Source organism: Phaethon lepturus, unplaced genomic scaffold (assembly GCF_000687285.1).
Source record: "Phaethon lepturus isolate BGI_N335 unplaced genomic scaffold, ASM68728v1 scaffold25472, whole genome shotgun sequence".
NCBI lineage: Eukaryota > Metazoa > Chordata > Aves > Phaethontiformes > Phaethontidae > Phaethon > Phaethon lepturus.
Window position 1 is genome coordinate 59361 of NW_010526143.1, and position 23682 is coordinate 83042.

General features: G+C 42.8%; 1 protein-coding gene across 1 annotated transcript in view; it reads right to left on the reverse strand.

Moving 5' to 3' along the window:
* The window catches only part of LRP4 (low density lipoprotein receptor-related protein 4), a 69913-nt gene extending 55612 nt beyond the window's left edge, over positions 1 to 14301 (reverse strand). Inside the window, exon 1 of the mRNA XM_010282982.1 lies at positions 14228 to 14301. Coding sequence (XP_010281284.1) covers positions 14228 to 14301 — 74 coding nt within the window. The remainder of the gene's footprint in view (positions 1 to 14227) is intronic.
* Between the last annotated feature and the right edge of the window lie 9381 nt (positions 14302 to 23682).

Below are 23682 nucleotides of genomic sequence, written 5' to 3' on the forward strand. Positions count from 1 at the left end.
AGCACGCTCATTATAGATCTTACGTGCCATCTTTTACTTGTGTCACACTTGAAGCTGAACATTGCTGGGGTGCAGGTGTTTTCTCCCCCACCCCACCAATCTCCTCACACTGCAACACAGAGACCCCTTTCAAAGCTTGCAGAGTCTATTTGAATAAATCATCTGTGCTTCTCAACAGAAGGAGCAAACTAGAAACATGATATTAAGCAAGAGAATGAGCAGAGGTCATTCAACCACGTCCAGACACTAAATCAGCTGCGGAAAAAAATGGGTTAAAGACAATCAGAAGTATCACAACATGCATTTTTTCCCCGACACATCTGAAATGAAACCAATACACAATAAAAAAGAGAATTTTTCACTCCTAGAAAGGTGTTTCTAAGCATCTTGAAATTCTATCCTATTACGGCTGAGATGAATGTCCAAGTTGTTCATCCGCTTTCAATCCCCACATCAGTCCCCAAGTTCAGTGAAACCACAGCTGTGTTCTTACACAGTTTACAGCATTCTTTTAAAAACTTACCTAGCTTTTCATGTTATATCCATCAGAGGGGTATTCAGGTTTCTACCAAGTTTGTTTGCAACAATTCCCAAAGAGTCTGTGGAACTTCACAGATCTCTTCACAGGTTTTTCCTATTGTCATATTCAGGATCGCACAGGAGACACAGGTATGGACACGGGCTGCTGAATTCTGCTAAACTATTAAAATACAGCCATCAACTTCTGAGCAAATCCCCATACAACCTCTCCACAAACAAAATATCCCTAAACCTTATTTTCATTCTTCAGACACTTGTCTTTCATGAGATACAGTCTGTTTACAGGTCTCCTACTGCACACACAACTCCTTCCCGCAAATGACAGAAGCCCTCTCTCACACAAACATGTAAACACAGACTGAGCAATGCTGACTCCGATGAGCATCCCCCTCCCCCATGAGCCTTGTAAAGGGTTAAAGCCCAGTTATCACATGCTGGTAGGCAGACAGCTTTATGTCTGTAATGTCTATGTGGGTTTCAGACTCTCCCTTTAACTGGGTTCCATTGCAATTAATCAGTGGGTTTCTTTATAAGAAAAAAATAATAATAATAAAAAACAGTGAGCACTCTATTCAGCCCAATTCAATCTGTCCGGCCAAATCTCATGACCAGCTGGAATGCCCCTTTCCTAGCTTGCCCAGCAGGATGCCCAAGAATGGCGTGTGAACGTTTCTCTCTGCTCCTGCTCCAGCATTAAAATGAACAATAGTCCCTGCCAGTGTCATTCTTCGGCAATTCATCTCTTCCTGTCGCCAGACTCTTTCGTTCCTTCTTGCCCCTTCCACCTTTTTTGTATGAAAAACAACAGCAGATCGGCAGCAATGTAATAAAATAAAATTGTATTTACTTGCGAGATTTGGGGGAAGGGGCAAGAAGGGGGTTGGGGAGAGGAACAGCACCCACCCCCCTCCTGCAATGAAGACACAGAAGGGGAACGTTCTCAGGCCCCAGCTGACCTGCTCTTCTCCACGCCTGGTTTCCCGGCTGCAAGGGGCATCGAATTTGCCAGGGGGGCTGCAGGGGGGACAGGGCCCTTTTCTTCTGGAGGATGTTGGAACTGTAATTACAGAGAGGCAGTTTCCGGGGGGAAATTGCCATGGATCTCAACTCATGTTCCCTGTGTTTTTCATGCACAGACCTGTGGCCTTTACTGGACTCTCTTTCACCAGGGAATGGGTCAAAAGAGGCTGAAAGAGGCTGCAAGCACAGTGTTAGGCGAGACTTGGATCTCCTCTTCCTGAAGGAGCAGAAATAGGAGGGAGATGCTATGGGACAACTCCAACAAAAAAGTACTAATATAGTAAATCCATAAACACCCACATGTGTATTCCCCAACAGCACGGGAAATGTGTCAGTGTAAAAAAATTAGACACCATTGTATGGTCCATGAGGAACAGGTTAACCACAGAGGCAGCAGTAAACAGCATGCACCATGACTCCCCAAGAGCAGCTGTCTCTCCATCAAAGAGATCAGGGTCTAGTGTTACAGAACCTGGAAGATTTTAGGTTAAATTTAAATTTATTTTAAAAGGGTTGCTTCCTGGTATGCAGAACTGAGCAACAGTCTGGCAAAGATAGTATCTTATACAGCATGCTTAGAAGAAAATAAATCCGGCTGCTATTGATTACACAGGACATTTAAAATCTATTATAAGCAAGCGAAGAAAAGCTCTAATGGAATCCCAGAATTAAATTCACCTGCACAGCTTTTAACAGGCCCCTTTTGCACTTCATGACCCCACACAAACTCCACATTACTTGCAGCACAAAGTCCTGAACGGAAGGTAAAATTATTATATGGTATTCATCACCATAACAGTCAAGCAGTTCATAAACACAGATTCATTTGTCTTCACATCTTACTGTTGTGAACGGTTTCATCAGCTCCATTTTATAGATCTCAGACAACTAGAGCCCCAAGCCAGAAACCTCTGTTCCTAGGTGTCCAACCTGAAGAGCCAAGGAATGGTTTGTAGAACTGTTGGATGCTTGTAAAACACAACAGAAGGAAAGGGGAGCAACACAGGTGGTATAAAAGTAAAACACTGTGACAAACAGGTCAGCATCAGGCTTCTCAAACTTGCAAGTCCCTTTATTCTACGAAAAAGGAGAGGCAACAGAAAAGAACCTGGAAGACACAAGTTGCTTTGTATGTGAGCCACTACAGAGAAGTGGGACTTAGGAACAAGACAGGCTGGATGCAGGAAAAGAGAACACAAGGCAGAGCCCCCCACCTCACTTCTGCTACCCAGAGCCCTCCTTCCACCTGCCCACATTCCCTCATCCATTTTTGGTCTCTTAACAAGCTTCCCCGCTTCCAATCCAATTTTCCTCTGCTACTCTTTCCTCCTTAACTTTTCTCTTCCTTTTTTTCTCCCACTGAAAAATGCCCAGAAATCAAAACCTGATCCAAATCAGGAGCAAACAGACTCACCTTTCTCTCTATTCCCAAGCGCACATATCCAAGTTTAAACCAGGTGAAAGCTGATTGCAAAAAAGCAGTGAAGTGATCCAGATAGAAAACAGCTAGCAAAAAGTCAACTCTTCAGAATTACCTGAAAGAATCTGAACGGGCTGACAAGTTGTATTATTCAGTATTTGGCATCACACAGCTGCATTGTTTGTGCACCTGCTTTACAGCCTTATGGGATGACAGTCTCTGTTCCATAGGGGACTCCATGATACTTCTTGCATTGCAACACAATCTTCAATACTGGATCATATGACACAGAAATAGCCTACTTTAGCTGCCTTCTCCTCTTCCTCCTCACCGCCTGTAGATCAGCAAAGGAGCATTCAGCCCAGAGGGCAACCTCTCAGAAGGCAGCACTTCGCTTGGGGGAATACTTGGGAGCAGAGCCCCTGTCTGACTCAAGCCTGCCACTAGAAAGTCAATGTCCATCGCAGAGTCAGAGAGCCTTTGGCCGACAGGCTTTTTAACTCCTACTCAGCACATACAAGTACCAATTTTCAAATATTTACAACTCTACCATGCGTGGGTGAATTTCAGAGAAACCAAAGAATCTTTAAGCCCCTTCTGCTTTTTTGTTTGTTAAGCCTCCCATGCTCCAGAAATACATTCTCAAGCTTTTCTGTACTACAGGAAGATTTTAAATGGGGAGGGGGTGGTAGAGAGGAAGTGTTTTCTCTCTGTCCTTATTCTCCAAACTCATCGAATCATTTCTAACTGAAGTTTCACAGACAGTTTTAAGCAGAAACTCTTCTCTCTAGCTCTACAACTTTCAGCCTGGAAAGTCATAAGTTGGTCAAACTTTAATCAACTGAAAAGAAAGAGAAAATCAGGTAGGGATTGAGGTAGTCTTGGCCCCTATGGCACCACTCCTTTCCCACAGGAGTGGTGGGAAAGCAGAGCATCCCCTTCTGCTCCAGAAGTATCAGGAACTTCCTCTTGAACTTCTAATTCATTAATGTATTCAAGCTGAACTCAAAGCAACTGTTCTCAACTTGCACTTAATTTAAAGACTTAGGCTTCTATTTTAGTTCTCAGGAGAAACTGCTCCCAAAAGCTCACCTGTTTTTCCAGCCACATTAGATAGTCTAACTAAAGTTGTTCTCTCTCCCTACAAATCTTGCCTCACTTGTAGTTGTGATGCTCTAAGGATAGAACGCTTCTAAAATTTTATATCATGAACAATACAGAAGGAAGGGGCAGTCACCAGATGCCAGTGAGGATAAGGATGCTTAAAAATCTTCATAGTTAAATACATTCTTTTGACTCAGGTCTGTATTTAGCATATTAGTAACTTCTTCCTACAGAGGACTCTTATTCTACCCTCATCTCCAAATGAGAGGCAAGGATGTCCCTTATTTGAAAGGGCTGGCTATAGCCATGCTGAGAACTTTACTGCGAGCTTTACCATAGCACAGAGTAAGCTTCACTTGCTAAATTATGCTGATCACTTCAAAACTGGATTTAATTTGGAAATTTTGCTGGGATTTAACTGACTGGAAATGGAAGATGAGCCAGGCCTTGGACAGAGAGTTCAGGAAGTTCAGCCTCTGTATGTGCAGCCCCCAGTTATGCTCAGCTTAAAGCCTCAGACCTCAGAGCAAGGGTACTCCCTGCTCTGGGAAAATACTGACAGAGGTAAGCATCTCCTGCCCAAATTTAATTTCTGACATGATACATCTGGAACAAGGATGATGCTTCTGGCATCATTCCTACTATAACAAGAGCATCAGGTCTAAGACGACATTTGAATCCTTAATACACAGCAAGCAACGCATGCAACACAGTTTAGCGATGTAAGAATTTAGCCCTGAACTGTGGGCACGCCAAGCTTGCTGCCAGCCCTGCAGGGATGGAAAGCACTGTTTAAAGGAGGTGGCCTGGTTACTTTTTCCCCATAATGCTAGGGAGAAATAGGCTCATAAGGTCTCTTCTTGACACGATCAGTTTCATGCTGTTTATGTATCCCCACTGCAGCTTTAGAAATGGGGGACAGAACCAGCACATTGATATGAGCTTACATGACTATCCCAGGACTACAGTAACAGGCTCAAGGAACTCCCAAGGCCAAAACCTATCAGACAGTCAAGCTGCAATAGTTTGCTTTAAAGAGACATCACTTACCTGATTTCTTCAACATCTGGATCTGGGACCCAGATCAAATAAACTAGAAATTGAGAGATAGTTCACAGGTAGTAGAAGGAACATGAAGTCAAGCATAAAACCAAATGGAACAGTTAAGCAGAAATAAGCTAGACATACTTAGCACAAGAAAAGGCCATGCTTTCAGCCTACATCAACGCTTTGAATTGAACCACCAGAAGGGGCAGTTTCAGCTACTGTCTCCTACTAAAAAGAAAAAGAAAAACAAAAAAAGGAGACTGGTTGAGCCTAAACCATTATGTGTTGTTTGCCTAAATCTCCCTCCTTCCTCAGATCCAACACTGATGCACCCCAAACCCTCTCTAGCTTTAGCATGGATGCTGAATGCTGGCAAAGGCTCCCTTTAGAAGCCTGGACCACAGGAAGCCAGAGATAAATCCCTCCACCTATCTCTATTTTCCCCTCCCTCGCATATACAAATTTTCTTTCCCACCTCCCCAAACCCATCTCACCCTCCTCCCCTCAAAGCGATTAACGAAAAGCTGTAGAAATATTTGCCCAAAGCTGAAGCCTGTTGCTGGGCCCCGCTGTATTGTTGGTAGGAATACACACAGCAAACTTGCACTGTGAGGAGCCCTGTGGGACTCCAGGCGCTTCAGGGAGGCTTTGTGAGCCCAGCTCTGCATGCACTAGCCAGACTATTGTGAAACGGAAACAGAAAAACCGTTACAAACCCCAAAGCTCCTCCACTCCTGTTTCCCCCACGGCCCCAACTGCCCCCCTTCCACCAGCCGCCACCTTCCCCCAAAACAAATCAAGAGGGGAGGGGGCCCACTGCTAAAAAGAATGAAAAGGTTTCTTCAGTTAGATTTAAGGCAACAAGTCAGAGCTGCAAGGAGTCCTTTATCTGCCAGGGAAGCCTCCCACTGCTCCAGAGCTGGGCCGAGCGGGGATCCTGGGGGCCAGCTTTCTGAAGGCTGCCATTGATTTGTCACTGGTGATAAGTGAGGCCGAGGCCGTTCCCACCATCGCCTGCAGAGGGGACGACTCTCCCACAACGCCCGGTGGGGGAGAGGGGCGGCAAATGAGGAAACACAGAACCCCACGGTAGAAAAATCCCGAACAGATCTTTTTCTCTAACGAGCACCAACAAAAAGGAGTGACTGTGCTGAGACCCGGGCAGGGCAGGAGGACAACGGTGCACAGGAGCAGCATGGTCACTTGCTGATGTGCAAGCCTTCCTCAGGTGAGAAAGAGCAGGGGTAAGTTCTTCAGCCCTTGTCTCCAAAGGGCCTCCCGGTGCCAACTCAGTCAAACAATATTCCTTCAAGAACTCCCCAGCCGCTCCTTTGCCAATAGTGGGAGGCTTCTAAACCTGCTCTATTTACATAGAGACGCTGTTCTCTCAAGCAGATGCCACTGGAAACTCGTTCTTCTGCTTTTTGGGAGGGGAAATCTTTTCTCACAGTACTAAATAAATGTGAGAGGCTAATGAAGCACCATGTCTAAAAGGTGAATTCCCAAAGCAACAGGAGATCTTAAAGGAGCACCAGAGCTCCCCCAGGGAACATACAAATAGAGCAGCAGCTGCCTGGGCAAGACCAGATGCAGATGGGTGAACTGAAAGCAAGACAAAGGGAAGGGAAGGCAGGGGGAAAAAAAAGAAAGAAAAAAAAAGTCAGTAAAAAAGAAGTAAAGATCATTGGCCTTTCTGATGTAACTAATTAGGAAAGACTATTAGAAATAGTTCACCTTGCATTATAAAATGTCTCTCCTGTGCTCCAGGATGCTGGAGAGGCTTGGGAGCACATAGGATGGCTTTCCTTTCTTTTCCTGCCCCCAGCAAAACCCTCCGGCTAGCTTCCACCCTGGCCAGGCCAAGGCTGAGGCACACAGGCCTTGTAACGTGGCCTGAAGACCAAAAGATTCAAGTCTCCAGAAGGAAGAGAGGGTCAGGCCTGCAGCCTCCTTCCAGTTCAATCAGACTAGACCCAGCAATCCAGAGGATCTTATCTGGCAAGATACTACCTCAGGACAGTTGTGTGCAGCTCCTAAAGCACTAGTTTATAATCCAGCACACTAAAATAAATGGAAGTTGCCAGGCTGTAAACTGTGACATTCAGCAATGTTTTACCTCACATTCAGCCATTCAGAGGCACAGGGCAGATCATTGGGAGCCATAATTATTTCAGATATCCCAGTTAAAATTTCTTGCTACACAAGAAAGCACAGACTCCCCATGGACCTTTAAGCTGGGGATAAGCACAATATTAGAACCTTAACAGATAAAAGCCATCCAAGAATTTCATGAGTTTAAGCATAAAAAAACCCAAACACCCAGGACCCCAGCCCAAATCTCTCATTTGTCTTTGAAAGCCAGCCGGCAGCCAGTTAGGTCAGAACACAAGTTTATCATGCTTCTTGCCAGAAATATCACTCTGCAGCCACGCAGCCACATTCTAAACCAGCCAAAGTTTTTCAGCACTCCTAAAGCGCAACCCAATTAAAGCGCATTGAAGACTTCTGTCTCCTAATGAGAGAGGACTAAATATCTCCTGAGCCTGGTGGACCACTGCCACTACTTGGGAACCTGGAAACAAGTGTATGTCCAGCAAGACTCCAACTTGCACACCTGATTGATCTCAATAGCTACCAGAGAAGCAGAATTAACAAAGCCAGTTTCAGATGGATTCACCTCTAATAGTCAATTCTGGTACATCTGTTGCCAAATGAAGGGAGGGGGTTCTTTCATGTCTAACAAAATGCAAACTCACAAGGAATCTTCACCCACAGCCAAGTCGCTTCTGTGGCGCCTTCCCTTCATTGTGCTGCCTATTTTCATGAAACTTTTATTCTCTGGGACTAGTTTTTTTGAGCGAGAAGATATTCACACATATTGAAACAACCATTGCTTCCACACAAAAGCAGGCTAAAGATGCCTGTGGATTTTTCTCATGAGAAGAGCCGGTATTAACAATATGATTAAGAACTGCTTCTGATACTACTTCCTGGACCAAGTTTCAGTATCTGAAGTGCATATCTAAATAAAAGACACAGATTCCTCACAAAGCCCACAAATCATTTCAGCAGACATGTCATTCAGCCCTGGCAGAAGAGTTTCTGACACTTTTTTAAAGCCTTTTAAACTATTCTGCCTACAAAGGAAAAGTTCACCCTACATGCAGGCATACTGCCTTTTGCTGGAACCATGATCTCAGGGCCAAAACCCGCAACAAGACAGCATGGCATCTTCTGTTCAGTCTTACAGATGCATTTACTGCGATGACTCAAGAGCCATTTTCCTTCCGTTATTCCACTGTACTTTGGGGAGTAGGGTGCAACAGAAAAATAAAGTTGAATCAAGCTTTTGAGGCAATTTGTGGGCATTGCAAGAAGTGATGTTATTCAGCCAAGTATAGAGTACTTCCTCTGATCAAAGAACAACTCAAGCCCATCGGTACTATAAATGCTACCTAAAATGACTGGCTAGCAATAAAGGTGTGGCAGAGCACAGGGCTACTCATCTAGTTACTTCTATTCATAGCAGAATTTTATCTCCAGTAATTACAAACTACTTTGAGAAGTTCCTGGGAGGTTTTTTCAGTTGCACACAGACTTTTTTCCCCTCTTTCTACTCCTAAGTGGAAGAGTTATGTAGTAAACCATTTTAATGGTTGTGCAGTACAATGACTTTTTTCAGTCAGAAAAAAAATGGATTTCTGTGGTGGGGAAAAAGGCCTTAGTGTGCAGTTTGTATCTTGACTAAATTTGCTAAATATTTCTGGTACCATACGCTGCCATTCCCAGACTCTGTAAGAACATAACATTTATTCCTACAGATTATTCTCTAAGTAAGAACATCTGGTACATTTGGACCTTCAGCCAACAAGCCTTGATGAGTCAAGATCAGATCTACTGAAGTCACAGTACACCACTAAGCTACACACCATTACGGTCATGACAGCATGCATCTCAACCTCAGAGGTTGACTTTCCCATTTCCTGGGCCTTTATTCTGAGGTTGAATGTGACCCATTAATTCCAGATTTGGAGATGTGTGTTTAGAGGTTCATTCCTCTCCCTCCATTTTTTTTATTGTACACTATCAAACAATGTGGAATTACAAATAGCAACAGCATTCTGGAAATTATTCCCATGTCCCGCCTTGTAACTGGACAAACTTGGCAAACTGAAAGACATACAAGGTTATTTAGGTATTAAGTCCTCAAAAGAGCATGACTGTTTTCCATGGGCAAGATAGAATCTTCTGCCTTTCATGCTATAACCTAGTTTCTTGATTTCTTTGCCAGATACCCTCCCAAAACAAACCCTCTTCTGTGCACAATAAGCAAAGGACAGGAAGCAGCCTTGATTTGACTATGTTTAAGTGATAACACAGCTCTTGGGTACTCCAGAAACCCACTGATACTTGCGCAAAATGGGAAAGAAACTTCAGGACTGTGGTTTCATATTCATCAGTAGCACTGGCTTACAGAGCTCCCAGGCCTCCTTTCCGTACTCCCAGTCCCATGACACACCATGAGCTGGCACAGCTTTGTGCAGCCTGGTAAAAAACAGATCAGGGAAAGTGGACCAGCTGGTGATGAGTGGCAAAAAGATGCAAATCTGAAGGATCTTCCAACTCCTCCTCACCCAGCCATTTGATTCCTCCCTTTGCTTCAATGCTTGCAGAACCATGGCCTCAGCCAAACTGACAGAAATAGTTGGGGTCATTTCCTGTTTAAGGCTTTACAGACATATTTACTACAGTGGCTCAAGAGTTATTTTCTTCTTGCAGTCTGTTTACCAAGTGTTTGTACATTTAGAAGTAGGATACGCATGCTACTGTGCTGAAAATTATTATGAAAAGGAATAAACATGGTGAATTAGATCATTCTACACTTGAGTACGGTAAATGTTTAAAAATATAACATTCTAATCTGGGAAAAAGCCACTGACTTCAGTTTGCAGAAAAAAAACAGCTCTTAAGCAACCAGTCACCATGATTCAGTTCTTTACCCTTGCAAGAAAAAATTATGTAGATTCCGAAATCAAATTGCCAGCTAACCTTAGAGAAAAGAAGGAAAAAAACCCAAACAGCCTAGCCAGTAGCATACCTGGCCCAACAACCATAGGGAACCTTTATGTGACAGCTTGCAAAGGGGACACTCCCAAGTTCAGTTCTGTACAGATGATCTCCAAAGGTTATGGCAAAAAACACTTAAGCTATTGGGTAAATACAGCCACTGAAGCCAACTACGTATTTACAGAATTCTACCCAGCAATTTAGCTTACTGCTACAAAGCAGCAGAAAAGAACATTCAATAATTATTATTTAAAGTTGGCCTCAGCTAAGCTATCCCAAGTCAGGAATCCACAGTTTAACACTTGGATTCCTAACCAAGTTCAAGTTATGTTTCTATTCTCAAATTTCTTGACCTTTGTGGTTACATGGTTAAATATCCATTTGCAAACCATCCTAAGAGCTGCTACAGTCAGGATAGAGGAAAGGGTGGAAGAGCCACAGAGGCAGAAGAAATCTTTGTGAGCTGGGTTCAGATATGATACCCTTCATTAGACTAATGGTAACCATTTATTGAACATGCTGGCAGATAACAGGAACATCCACTATCTAGGACAAAAACAGCAACTAGATCCTCTTAGAAGGGCATTACATCAGAGAAGAATTTTTACTCTCCCAGTATCAGACCTCAGACACAACAAAATGCATCTATTTAATTGTGATAAAGCTGCATGCAGCATGTCAGAGGGGGAAAAAAAGATTAGAGAAAGGCAGCTTCAACAGAAAGCTATCTTGGGGATAGACAGAACAGGATAAGGAGTACCAACATACATACTAAAAGGAAAAGCATTTAAGTGGATCCCCTATTTACTATGTTAATCAGTATTTCATTGTTTTTTTTCCCTCTTACTATTCGATACATCTGTCAATTTATTACATGTAGAAATTATGAACTCTTCAGAGCAGGGACTGTCCTTATTGTACGCACACACTGCATGTAACACTGTGAAGCTCTGATTTCCATCAGAGTGAACCTTTACATGATCCAATTGACAATTCATGTGTGAGATTCAGCCCATGTAGGTCTTTCCCTTCAGCCTGCCACATATTCATTCAGGGAGAACAGAAATGGCCATTTAGGCAGCTTATGTTTCCGAACAGCTAGCTCTGTCTTCCTTTGACTAACCAAACACTTAGCATCAGCCCTGCCACTTCTGCATCAACTCCAGAGGAAGGTGGGATCGTGCCTCTCTGTGTGCATGCCCAGGCCAGGCTTGTCAAACCATGACACACCACTGCATCAGTGGAGAGGGACAGGGAGAGCAAGCAAAACTCGGATCCAGGTTCTGCAAATAAGGGGTCAAAAAACAACTCTTTGCTAGACATCAGTCATTTAAAAGGCAAGATTAAGGAAGAAAAGTCAAGGCACTAGCAAGGGGGTAAAGCTTTTAATATTTAAATTGACAATTTCTCTGGCAACAACTCAGAAAGTAAGTCTGCGTTAGCCCAAGTAAAACAAGACAGTAGGTGTGCACTTCTAGTCTTAATGAATAGAAGTTTCCAGCACAAAAGGCATCACCAATATACTGCACCAGTTGCAACACTTATAGGTTGATCTTTCACCACACTTTGACATTAAAACAGCAGTGAGACTGTCATACAAGTACAATACAATAAAGAGGCCTACACTTACATGAGCCATAGAAACTGAATCTTTGGCTTGAATTCTCACCTTCCCTTGTTTCCAGGGAAAGTCTTTCCATAGTATTGTTAAGGCAAAGTGAGGGAGCAGCAAGCCAGTGCCAAAAAATGGTTGGTCTTGCCTCCCTTTATGCTTCCATTAGGTCTATACTAATCAGCTCACTAAAGAGCAATTCTCTTCAGCTTGCCAATACCACACAACCCATGATGTCACTGGTTTCAGCATTTTGCAGGTCAGTTCTGTGACAGATCAACAAGCTGAACTGATTCATCCAGCAGACATACACACAGACCTATCAAAGGGACAAGGGGGCAAGACCGTTCTCGTGGGGCAACCCACAGATTAGGCGTAACATGAAACTACACCCTGTGGGTCAAGGAAGCCATGCAGCTAGAGGCCAAGCCGCATATATTGCGGACAGAGAACAATCCTCAGCAGTGAAAACATCCCAGCACCCCCCCAAAAAAATTCTCTCTCTCAGAGATATCAAATTCACTGAAAGCAAAAGGCAGCAGGAACAAAAATTCCTCTCATTCTGATATTCTAAAACATAGGCTTTATATTACTCTAAAACTGTATTTTGAAGACAGTGTTTCCTGTAAAGTGAGATTATACTGAACCCTACTCCAAATCAGTAGCATGCCCTTATAAATGATTTGCTGTTACATTCCTAGTGTCACCTGAAACAAGCCACTGACTGTGTTTCAGGCCAGCCACGTCTCCACTGTCCAGCCCACTGTTCAATCATATTAAGTAGTATGTTTAATTACCAAGTTTAAACAGGAAAAGAGGACTAAGTTGATAGAGATGAAAGAATAGAGAACAGGAAAAATGCAATTCATGATCAGTAAAACATTTCTTCTAGTGCCCTTGCAAGAGACATGGATCTGCAGGAAGGCAAGTGGGTGATAATTAGGGACAGTTGGAATGTTGTTTATTTCCTAGTAGCAAAGGCAATAGTTCAGGCCTCCAAGGATAAATAAAATTTCTTAAGCAGATGGAAGACATTTCGTTTTCAAACATCAACCATACAACAATGGACCACAGAAAGGAAGGAGCCAATTCACAACAGCAACAAGAAAACAAAATTACTAGAGATTTTAGAGAAGAGTTCTCCTCAAAATCTGCACTTACGAAGAGCCCCATTTTGCATCAGAACTTGCACCACATCCCACCACAGTCAATTCAAAGACACTTTTATTGGCAAAACAAGCTCTGCAAGTGTTACCCACATGTAAGAGGCAGCACACTTGAGTTTCTCCCGGAAGTGGATTGCAGTGCCTGCCTCCACAGAGGTTTCAACAGAGAAGGCTACATGGCATGGAGTCCAATGACAGAAATTAAAACATTCCAAGCAATAATGTTTTATTTCTAGTAAGATAAGTGTTTTCTTGCTCTCTCTAATCTTTATTTTATTCACAGGATTAGAAGATCGGCTTCTCAGTCTTTCCTTTTACTTCTCTTTCCCAAACATTTACTGTTTGATTTACGGTGTTCTCCCTGTATCCAACTCAAAGATGCACATGCCAATTCAGGATTTGGTAAGAGTCTGACTTGATTTTGCACATTTCATGTAGTACTATCTCCAGCGTAATAACTTTGTGCAATAACTTCTTGCAGTCTAGTTGGCTAATAGGATTGGACTTCTTTTTTTTGTTACAGAAACTTGTGTCCTGGTTTAGATTCAGACTAGTTTCTCAAACAGAGGGACTTTGGATTAAGTTATTTGCTTCATTAGCCTCAAAAATCATGCCAAATCCCAAAAGCAATGTTTTTGTAGAAATGGACAGCGTTTTCATTTGGTTTCAGCCCACGGTTCTCTAGTACTTTTAGGTGGAGACAGCTTTTGCTGCTTCGACCAAGATAGCACTGAAACCAAATCTTTTTGTGCAAAGATCAGCAATGTAAATCCTTCCAGTTCTGTCCTGTGGCCGTCACTACATAGATTTCATAGATTTATTTCTGCCATGTCTTTGCACATCTGAAGATAAAAAAGTTAACTTCTCTTTGGTTACGATATAAGAGTACATTGAACTCGGGAGCTCATTCGTGCAGGAGTCAAATGTTTAATTTGCTATCAAATAGTACATAGCAGGAAAATCTCAGCATTGTATTAAGTTCTCATAGTCTGAAGAGTTGAAATGCGTGTTACTCGCTAGGGCCATTACATAGCCAGCACAGCCACACTGGAACAGAGACTTCGGTTTGCAAGGGCTTTTGACACCAGTCAGTGGGGGGGGCTGTAGAGGGACCTTGCTGAATGCCCACCTCAGCCCAGCCCCATCCTGCAACAGAATAATTCTCTCCTTAAGGAGTTACTGTTATTCCCCTCTTGTGAGCCATTCCCCTTCTGCTTGTCTCTAAAGGGCTCAGAGCCACACAGCACATACCTTAAAGACTTCGGTATGCAGCCTACAAGGTCAGAAAAGCTGTCTCCCTCAGCATATCTGGTCTTCTGCGGCATGACTGATGGCTCTCTTTCCTCACAACACTAATAAGGCAGCTTTAGCATCACCACCACATTTATTTTAAGATCCTGACATACAGGATGCAGAGCATGTCGTTATGACATCGTTCAATAAAAAGGCCAAGACAAGCTCAGATATTACTCCTTGCCTTTCCCAGATTAACCTGCAGGACCAATGCACTACAGTATATTAGCTAGCAAACGTAGGTGTTTTGGCAGCTGTCCCAGTCACTTAATCGGAAGCCTGAGCTCAGAGGCTGTTTCGCCTGAGTGGGTAAGTCAAGATGCACATACCAAAGATGTCATCTCTGCCTCACTCCCTTCCTTGCTCAAAGGCTCCTGTCTCAGTACTGTTTATTTTTATCCTACAATTGATGGATTGTACATAGGTTTAATATGCCCTCTATCCCCCATTAGTTCTATACTGCAACTGTGTTAGGTTTGGCCCCGCGTGCCCGATTTAAGCTAAACAGGGAGTTTTGCCGAGCATTTAAAGTAGGCAAATGCCTGCCACCCCCTCTTCCCTGCCAGTCTGTTCTAAAGCATCTGCAGCACAAAAATTGCTCATGGGTCATTTCTCAAAGTAATCATCTGAGCTTCTCATCTTCCTCCAGCCTAAGTATTACCATCATCAAAAGTTTTCCTCTCCCGCACAACCAACCAACAAAAAATTACTGCAGAGTATCATAGGAATTATCTCCCATTTTTTTAAGACATTCCTTTTCTTCAATGTTTGCTCCCAGACTTCTGAAGACTTGTGGGTAAAAAACTAATCATAACAAGCAAGCAAGAAAGTATTAAAACCCCCACATTTTATAGGGACAATTGACTGGAAAATTTAACCTAAGGAATTAGTTTATTTTGTTCTAATCTGGAATTTGCACTAAGAGCAACAGAAGATTACAGCCCCTCATCTCCCAGTTCACAGGAGGCAGGTCACAAACAAGAGAGGCCTCAGAGAAACAAGGAGCTTCTCTTGTAGAGCGGGTGACCCACTTCAAGTCAAGTAAGTTTGTAGCAGAAGGTTACAGAAGGCAGGGATCAACAAGGTTGTTCTTCCCTGCTTGAGTACTAGTAGCATCAAAATGACTCAATGTAACTGCCAAAGATGCAAAGATGACAAAGGGGAGTTGAGGCACAGGCAGGGCATCCACCTGCTCCACAGATAAAAGAACCCTGGGCCTGGAAAAAGAAAAAAACCACAACAAATGCCCAAAAGGCCTTCTGTTGTTTAAGGTAATGCTGGCTGCAGGTCTGAATTCTTCCTTACACTCAAAAATGCAGTGAACAAAGGCCTACAGATGGTGTTGATTCATGAGCAGTGACAGTTTGAACTGGAACAGCACATGAGGTTACTACCCTTGTGGTGAAGCCACCTTAGCCGCTCATGAATCAGCTGTTCATGAGTCACCACCCTCTTGCAGCTGCTGTTCACTGGTACAGGAACCAAGTCAGACCCAGGGGCAGCCTTCCCTAAGGCCTGGCAAAGATAGCAAAGGGCAGCAACCTCACCAACCAGCCTAATTCAGTCCTTCCCTGTTTCCAAGTCAATGCCCAAGAAAAATCCCTTCACCACTTTGACTCTGCATGGATACAAGGAAAGAGCAGGTTGAAATGAGAGCTGTATTAAACTTAGGTCTGTTTGCAGAGCAATGACTAGTGCCCTTGTCAGGAGACCCGACCTAGTCTCCCACCTACACCCACATCATGCTTTCTAAGATTTAGACACCGAATGCTTCTATTTGAGATCCATGACAAAAATGCAGATAATCCACTAGCATTCCTATTTGCCAATGACTATCCTCTCCTGCTTCTTGGCTATTAAAGCCTTCAGAATGGCAGTCTCCAATCCACCTGCCTTTCCCATGCCGCAAACTCTCCAGTTCTCTCACAGCCAGACCCATTATGTTTTTCATCACACTAATAGGTGCTATGCTGATCAAGGCCCTCTTAAAAAGGCAACACACATTAGGGGCATTGTCCTCCAGCCATAAGAAACTCAACTCAGGCTTTTTAAGAGTAATGGGCTTCAAAAAATCACAGTGCGAGGAACACAATCGCAAAAACCTAACTTCCTAAATTTGTTGAGCCTGAAGAAGTTGCGAACTCTGAACCACAAAGAAAGGACAGCAGTAAAGTTGGCTTGCTCTTAACAACTGCAATTTTAATTCAGAGAATTATCCCACCTCCTGGTTCATCCTCAGGAGCTCGGAACAGAAACAGGAAATTACAATCCTGAGACTTCTCATCTTTTTTCCCCCCTGCCCTCAGAGTTTAACTTTTCAGCAGTTATGGCAATTCAGAACTAAAATTGGGTGGGAGCACAAAGGGGGAAAAAAAAAAAAAAAGGTGTGTCTTTATTTTATTCTAATCCTAGATCCCATGAGACAGTTCTGCTACAGTGAATGGCAGCACCTTAGGCAAGAACCTCTCCCAGACACTACCAGCTGTCACCAAGTCAAATGAACTGACAGGGCTGGAGATTCAGGCTAAAGGAGCAGAGTGCATATCTCCCTCTAACCTTCTTGCATAGTCACACAACGCTTCTTACAAGCCCTTCAGAGACGGAGGCTGAGAACATCACATGTTTAACAGTTCTCACTATTGACTCACTCCAATTCTTAATGGAGAAGAGGAAGAGAAGTAGTCTCCTTTTCCAGGAAAGGTGTTATTTTCTGCCACCAGTCTTGTTGCTTCTGTACCCAGACGCCTTTCCAAACTCAGAGTTAATCTCCTATTCTAACTTTATGACTTTTTCCAGGCAATCACCTCCAACCTCCTAGCTTCTCTCTTCAACTCTGCCCTCCCATTTCATACACTTTTCCAGACAGGACTGTTCTCCAAAATATCTTCCCAGACATCTCACTCAAAAATCCTTCTGGCTGAATGTGCTCCCAAGTCTGACAGGTCTCACATTCCACTGCTGCAGATACCTCTATCACCACCTATACCTCATGGGCTCACCATCTCACCACTACACCAGTATCAGTCTCCCTTTCCACCTCTGCCCCCATTGCTAAACTCCTGATATTTCATAAAATCACCCCACTAGGTAAGGGACTCTACTGTTGAGGGTCCCTAACAAGTTGTCACATCATCCTTTAAAGCATTACTAAACTAATTCTTTCCCTGCCTCAGCAGTTAAATTCTGCTCAATGCTCATCTTCACTTTCAGAACTTCCATCTTTTATACTGTCTAATTAACAACTCTTTCTGCCATCAGATCCCATATAATTACTCCACTTGGATCTCCTTACACGGCTCTTCTGTTCCTTTGCCAGCTCAAGTCCTTGGCTCTCATTTCCAAAATTCCTATCTTTGCTTCTGTTAATATCTGTACTCCTATATCCCCTTCCCTTCTTCTCATGGTGTACACTACTCTGCTTCCTCATCCTTATTTCCCCAGTTACCAGCTTTCATCAGTCTTTGATGCCAACTTCTACCCAAAAACCCCTCTCTATCCTTGTTCTAAGAACTGATTGGAATAAAAAACTTTCAGAAGCTTTTCCCATTAAACCAAAGCTAAAGGAAATGTAATTAGAAAGCTATGCTATTTTAATATTGGACCTTATCTATCCCACTAGAATTATCACATCCCTGATACTTATCAGATGTCAGATGTCTAATTTAGACTATAAACCCTTTGGGGCAAATGTAGCTCCTTCTCCAAATTACACAGAGCCACAGAACTTACGACCGATCCTTAAGGTAAGAAAAATACCTCAGAAATTCAAAGAACTTGGTTTTGCCAAGAGCAGCTCCACTCCATACACTGAGACTTGGGAATGACCAGAGAAGTTAGAAATACTCACTCTTTGAAACTTCAAAAGGCAAGAATAGGGTTCCCCCTCCCAACAGAAATAATGTCTGACCATGACTGAGAAGAGCTGGGTACAGACTGCACTGAAAAAGTTTTTCCATGGTATCTCCAGCCCCTTCCTGCCTCAAGTCTCCAAAGCCATCACTTATCCCCTTCAAAACAGCAGGAGAGTCACTTCTTTTTTTCCTTCCCTCTCCAGAAGGAACACAGCAGAAATAAACCTTGAATGATAAATTATGCACCACCTTTGTGTGGCTGCCTCTTGGCCAGACGGGAAATTTTTCTCCCAAAGCCTTTTGTTTCCAGCTTTGATCCCAGTGTTGGATCTGCTCTGTTCAGCACTCCCTCAGCATGGAGGTGAAGGGAGAGCTGACAGAGGCCAAGTTCGGGCTTACTGCAAGTCACAGTTAGGTCTTCCATTAGCCTTCTCCCCTCCCCCTTCCCAACTGGAACTCTCCTGGAGTTTGAAAAGATCCTATTAAACATTTTCCAGAGGGCCTTACAGAGGATACATTATTTTGATGGATGCTGGGACTAAAGGAGGAGGATTTCTAAGTACAGTGAAATAATGGAGTTTGTTCTAATGGGTTTAAGAGATGCCCGGGGGCACCAAGTAAGCTCCTTCTCTGCAAATCAAAACCACAGAAGACCAGAAAATGGAGCCGAACAACTAAACGCCAGGAAGCAGGGAAATCAGGCTCTATTTAACTGCTGCTCTTGGTCACAGCCAACTTCAGGCTGCTTGGAAAAACAGCGCACACACACACACATCACTGGCACAAACTTAACAGGAGAAAACAAAGGGACAACAGGGGTCAAACTGGGGGTGGCAAGTAGGAGAAGGATGCAAGGCTGGGTCCCCACCCCCTACCAGAGAGTTGGATCAATTATCCTTGAATACTAACAAGATTTCTGATTAAAGAACTGCTGCTATGCAATAGAAACAGAAAGCTCCAGCAGCCGGGAGGGGCTGTCGGGCAGTAACAAAGAGACACAGAAGACTCTGCCCTGCTAGGGCATACGGAGGAAGTCACCATGCTGGTAGCCAGGAGAGGGGTCTCCCCTGCCTGGAGTCATGATAATATCTCACTGCTGGTAAATTTAACTGCAGGAGTAAAACTTCACCTTGACACTACAGAATATGGGGTCTTTTTTCAAGCAAACACGTTCTCTACTGGAAGCTTTGATGGACAACATTTCTTTAAACAACCTCGTCACTATAGTACAGGGAGGTGAATTTTATTCTCATCCTAACCCATTCAGGGGAAATAGGTGGTGCTTCTTAGTTCCGAGCACTGCAACATCAGAAAGTTGCTATTAGCATACAACAGCTTGAGAAATAAGAGCCTACACTGTCTTCAGTCATACATTTTTTGAAACAACTGCAAGTTGTAGTACAAACATTTAATATCCATATACAATACTGTCCGTTAATTCTAATGGTTTGTGACTTGCTGACTGGTGGCTAAATACAGAAAAGTCTAATGACCTAAGAACCACCTCATGAAAAACAGAAGCTTCTGTTATTCCCTTTCACAACTCAAAGTTGTACTAACATTAAGCATCCTACTACAGGCATGTATCCCATACCATCAGAATCAGGCTCCCCACTGTTCAATGCCTTTTTTCTTTTTCTTCTATTTTAAACAACAAACATAATTCCTCAATATGAGGAGTTTCAGTCATCCACAATTTAACAAGGCAAAAGTCCACAAACATCAGCTCTGTTTAATGTGAATAAAGTCTTTATGAAAACTTATTGTCCTGCCCTTCACAGAAGCCGAGAAGGAGTTCTGCTCCTCACAGAAACACTGTCTGCCGCTCAAGAGTTTCTCAGACTAAATACACAGGTTGGAATACTTCAGCATTTAACAGGCAGTTCTGCATCACAGAGGCAAAAAAATACGCCTGGAAAGCTGAAAAACCTGAACACAAACTCACCCACAACAGGATGGGAGCCAAATACTCCCAAGGTAACAGTCCCAGAGCGACCAGGTATACAGCATGAATAAAACCACAAGCCTACAGAATCACAAGCCCCTGGATTCATATAGTTACTATCTTTAATACAAGGAAATGGAAATCCACAGGTAAGACAATATGGAAAGAAGAGATTCAAGAACCACTACAGTTCTCAGTCTTCACACAGAATAGACAACAAAATCCCATAAAAGAGTAATGCCTAACGTAACAGCCATGGCAAAGAACCACAGGCACTACAGGCGCAAAAGCAAGAGCCTAACCATCAAGCACGTTAGGTTCATGGACAACAGTTACAATTAGCGTTCTCTGCCATGATTTGTGTGAAACACAGACAGCCTAATACTATAGTATATACTATATACTATATTTAGTATATACTATATACTAAATATAGTATGCCAATTAATGGAGTGCATTTGCTGCATGCCAGAGCTCCAGCTGTGGATGTTGTATCAGGTAAAGCCAGACATCTTAAAAGATGGTCTGGTTAAGTGTGTGTGTGTATATATCACCTCACTATGTAAACCCCTTTGAGATAACGTCACAAATAGCTACGGTGGAAATAAGAGGGGACTAGAGAAATAATGTTCACTTTTCTTATACTTTTTTTTAACAACACTTTATTTACCAATTCATCCTTTCCAACGAGGAGTCAGTAAAACTTCTGTGGTTTTATGAATTTTTTTCATCATCAGCAAGAGAAATAGCAAGTATTATTAAAAAGAGAAATAGCCACAAAAGTAACAAGCAGCATGAATTCAACGAAAGTGTAGGATGTGCACTTACTTTTTAAACCTATTTTTAAAAGCGTGACTGGTTTTCCAGATAACATCTCTTTATCAGCTTTTGTAAGTGTTATGAGGCATATATTCTATTGTGTTCAATGGTAAGTTGCATTCTAGGGCAAATGGAGTTGGCCTTGGGCAAGAAAATTTCTATTTCACTTCCCACATTTACAAAACAAGGATAATATTTGCCTATTTCACAAGAGTGCAGGAAGATTCAAGAGGACTATCAGGCTACAGATCATTCTCATAGAATGAATGTTTTAATTATTTTTTCATGTTAATTTCAGCAGTCTGGAGAACTACAGGTTTTTAGGAGTAAAAACAAAATACAAATTACTTTCATTTCTTTTTCTAGTTAACATACAGCAAGTACTGGTTTCTGGTTTGAACTACAAACAACTGGATAATGTTTACATCAAACCACATTTTCTTCTGTAACTTCAATGAACAGAATATAGAGGAGCAACTCCAAGTTTTCTGAAATCCCATTTTGTCGCCCACATGAACAGCATATCCCTCTTCAAGGTTCACAAGACACTCTGGAAATGCAAACACTTTGCGAAACTAAGCACCTATTAGTTTGGTTGCTGCATACACCCACACTCCCCAGGATGCAAGAAGGTATTCTCTACTGCAGAAGGCAGTGCTAAAGCACACAACTGAAAGCTTTTGGAAAGGAACTATAAAAGAAAATTGCTTATCTACACTAAATAAATGAGACAATAATGTTAACTTCATACTGGAAGATTTATGCTTTATGCTTTCCCACTGATGCTACCATGTTTTAGTAGACACAGAATTGCTTTTAAAAAACAAACAAAAAAAAGGCAAACAAAAAAACCCCAACACCACCACTTGCCAGCCTCCTGCAGCATCTTACTCTCCATTTTGGAACACTGGATATCTTACTCAGTGCCTTCACCACTATAACAGAAAGAAACAGTCAAGACAATTCACGGTGATCACAAGATCTGTGACTATCATCCAGCCCGATCACCAGTAAAGCCAGGTACCCTCAGTACACCCAGGAAGCAGAATATTATCAGCTCCAAGTTGACAACAGAAAAATGGGCATTTTCCACTTGGCTGAAAGCTGTAGAACCAATAGCAATACCAAACACATGTAGCGGAGATCGCGATTCCCAGTGCAAACTATACTTCTATAGAGTATCGCATTCATGTTTGTGACTCTAAAATGTAGTCAAGATGTTTGGGGAGTGAAGCTGTGATATTAGCCATGTAATTTTCTGGCAGAGTTCCAGGAGCCAGAACAAGCAGCACATCACCCGGACAGGTTCTGTGACATTCTGTATTTATATTAACACAAACCATCAGAACATCAGGCCTTTTTTCATCATTGTGCACCAGCAGTGCATGTCATTAGCTTTAAATTCTCTCTCTCTCTATATATATCTATTTTTACTTGTAACACACTTTCCCAAGAGCTCAAGATGCTTGCAGACCTCTTTTTTTTTTTTTTGGCACAAACATCTCCAGTTTTAACTGCCACTATCCACGAAAAGAGGGTCGAAGGTCAATCTTGCAGACTTGTTTGCTTTACCTGCTCCCATACTGAGGTACAGTGGTAAACGGCCAAGTGCTTCTAACAATTTACCTGTTTGGCATCATGAGTTCTGTGGCTATGGATGCTGTGTTAAGCTGTACACCATCCCCGCAGGTACTGCTAAGGAACAATGATAAAAAATGTCTAGCTAAAGGGAGGAACATCAACTCATCACAAACTTTGGCTTCTTCTCTGCCACCTCCATCCTGACACCTCCTCATGCTTTTCCTTGATTCAAATAGGAAAAACATTGCTCAGGAATTATGTTCTTATTGCAAAGCGTATCTTTCCATGAAGGAAAGAGGATACTCGCTTCTGAAAGCAGTTGGCACATCCAATCATAAACTCAAGAGGATACAGGAAAGTGCACTGACGGGAGAACTACTTGAAAGAGAGACAAACTGCCATAAAAACTGTCCCGGAGACATCAAGGCACAACCACCTACGAGCAAACCTGCACTTTACAATCAGACATCCCCCACATGGCTGTTAACAGCCCAGACACATTAACTAGGAGCACCTGGGTAACAGCCAAAATAAAACACATCCAGATCAGCACCTACACTAAGATCTAGGCTTTAGATCCTTCTCACTCCTAGACTGCAGCTAAGTATCTGTGTGGCACTTAGAAACTTAAAGAGTCCTTCTGGTTTCTAAAAAGCAGATTTTCTGATACACAGAACTGCAGCCCTCTACTCACCCTTTCCAAGCTGGTTTAACACCTTCTTTAAAGCTGCCTGCAATTAGGTTTCTTGTTAGAAGAGAAATAATATTACTTGAAACCCAAACCCCATGTGATTGTGCCCCAGAGGCAATACTTGTAGAATGATGGAGGTCAGCAGCAGTACTGCAAATGCTTCCTGTAATTTCAGAGTAGCATAGGAGAAAACGGATGGGTGAAATTATACAGCAGCTGCCAAAAGGACTGAAACGAGAGAAATGAGGTAAGTATCTCCTCTCCGCACCCCTCCCCCAAAAGCCTTCCAACTCTTTATAAACAATTCCGCGAAGCGTCGAGATGTTTTCTCCTCCATCGGGCGCACTTGTAAAATAAAGCACTACCGCGCAAGAGGAAGAAACAGCAATCGCTTTGCAGTTGATAGAGCAACCACAAAGATAAGTTTTCACCGGCGAGACTTCATGGAACTGCTTCCCTACTCGCTAAGACGGTGGCCAACCCCTCTACTCGCCCCCTCACCACTACTTTTGCTACCGCTCCTGCC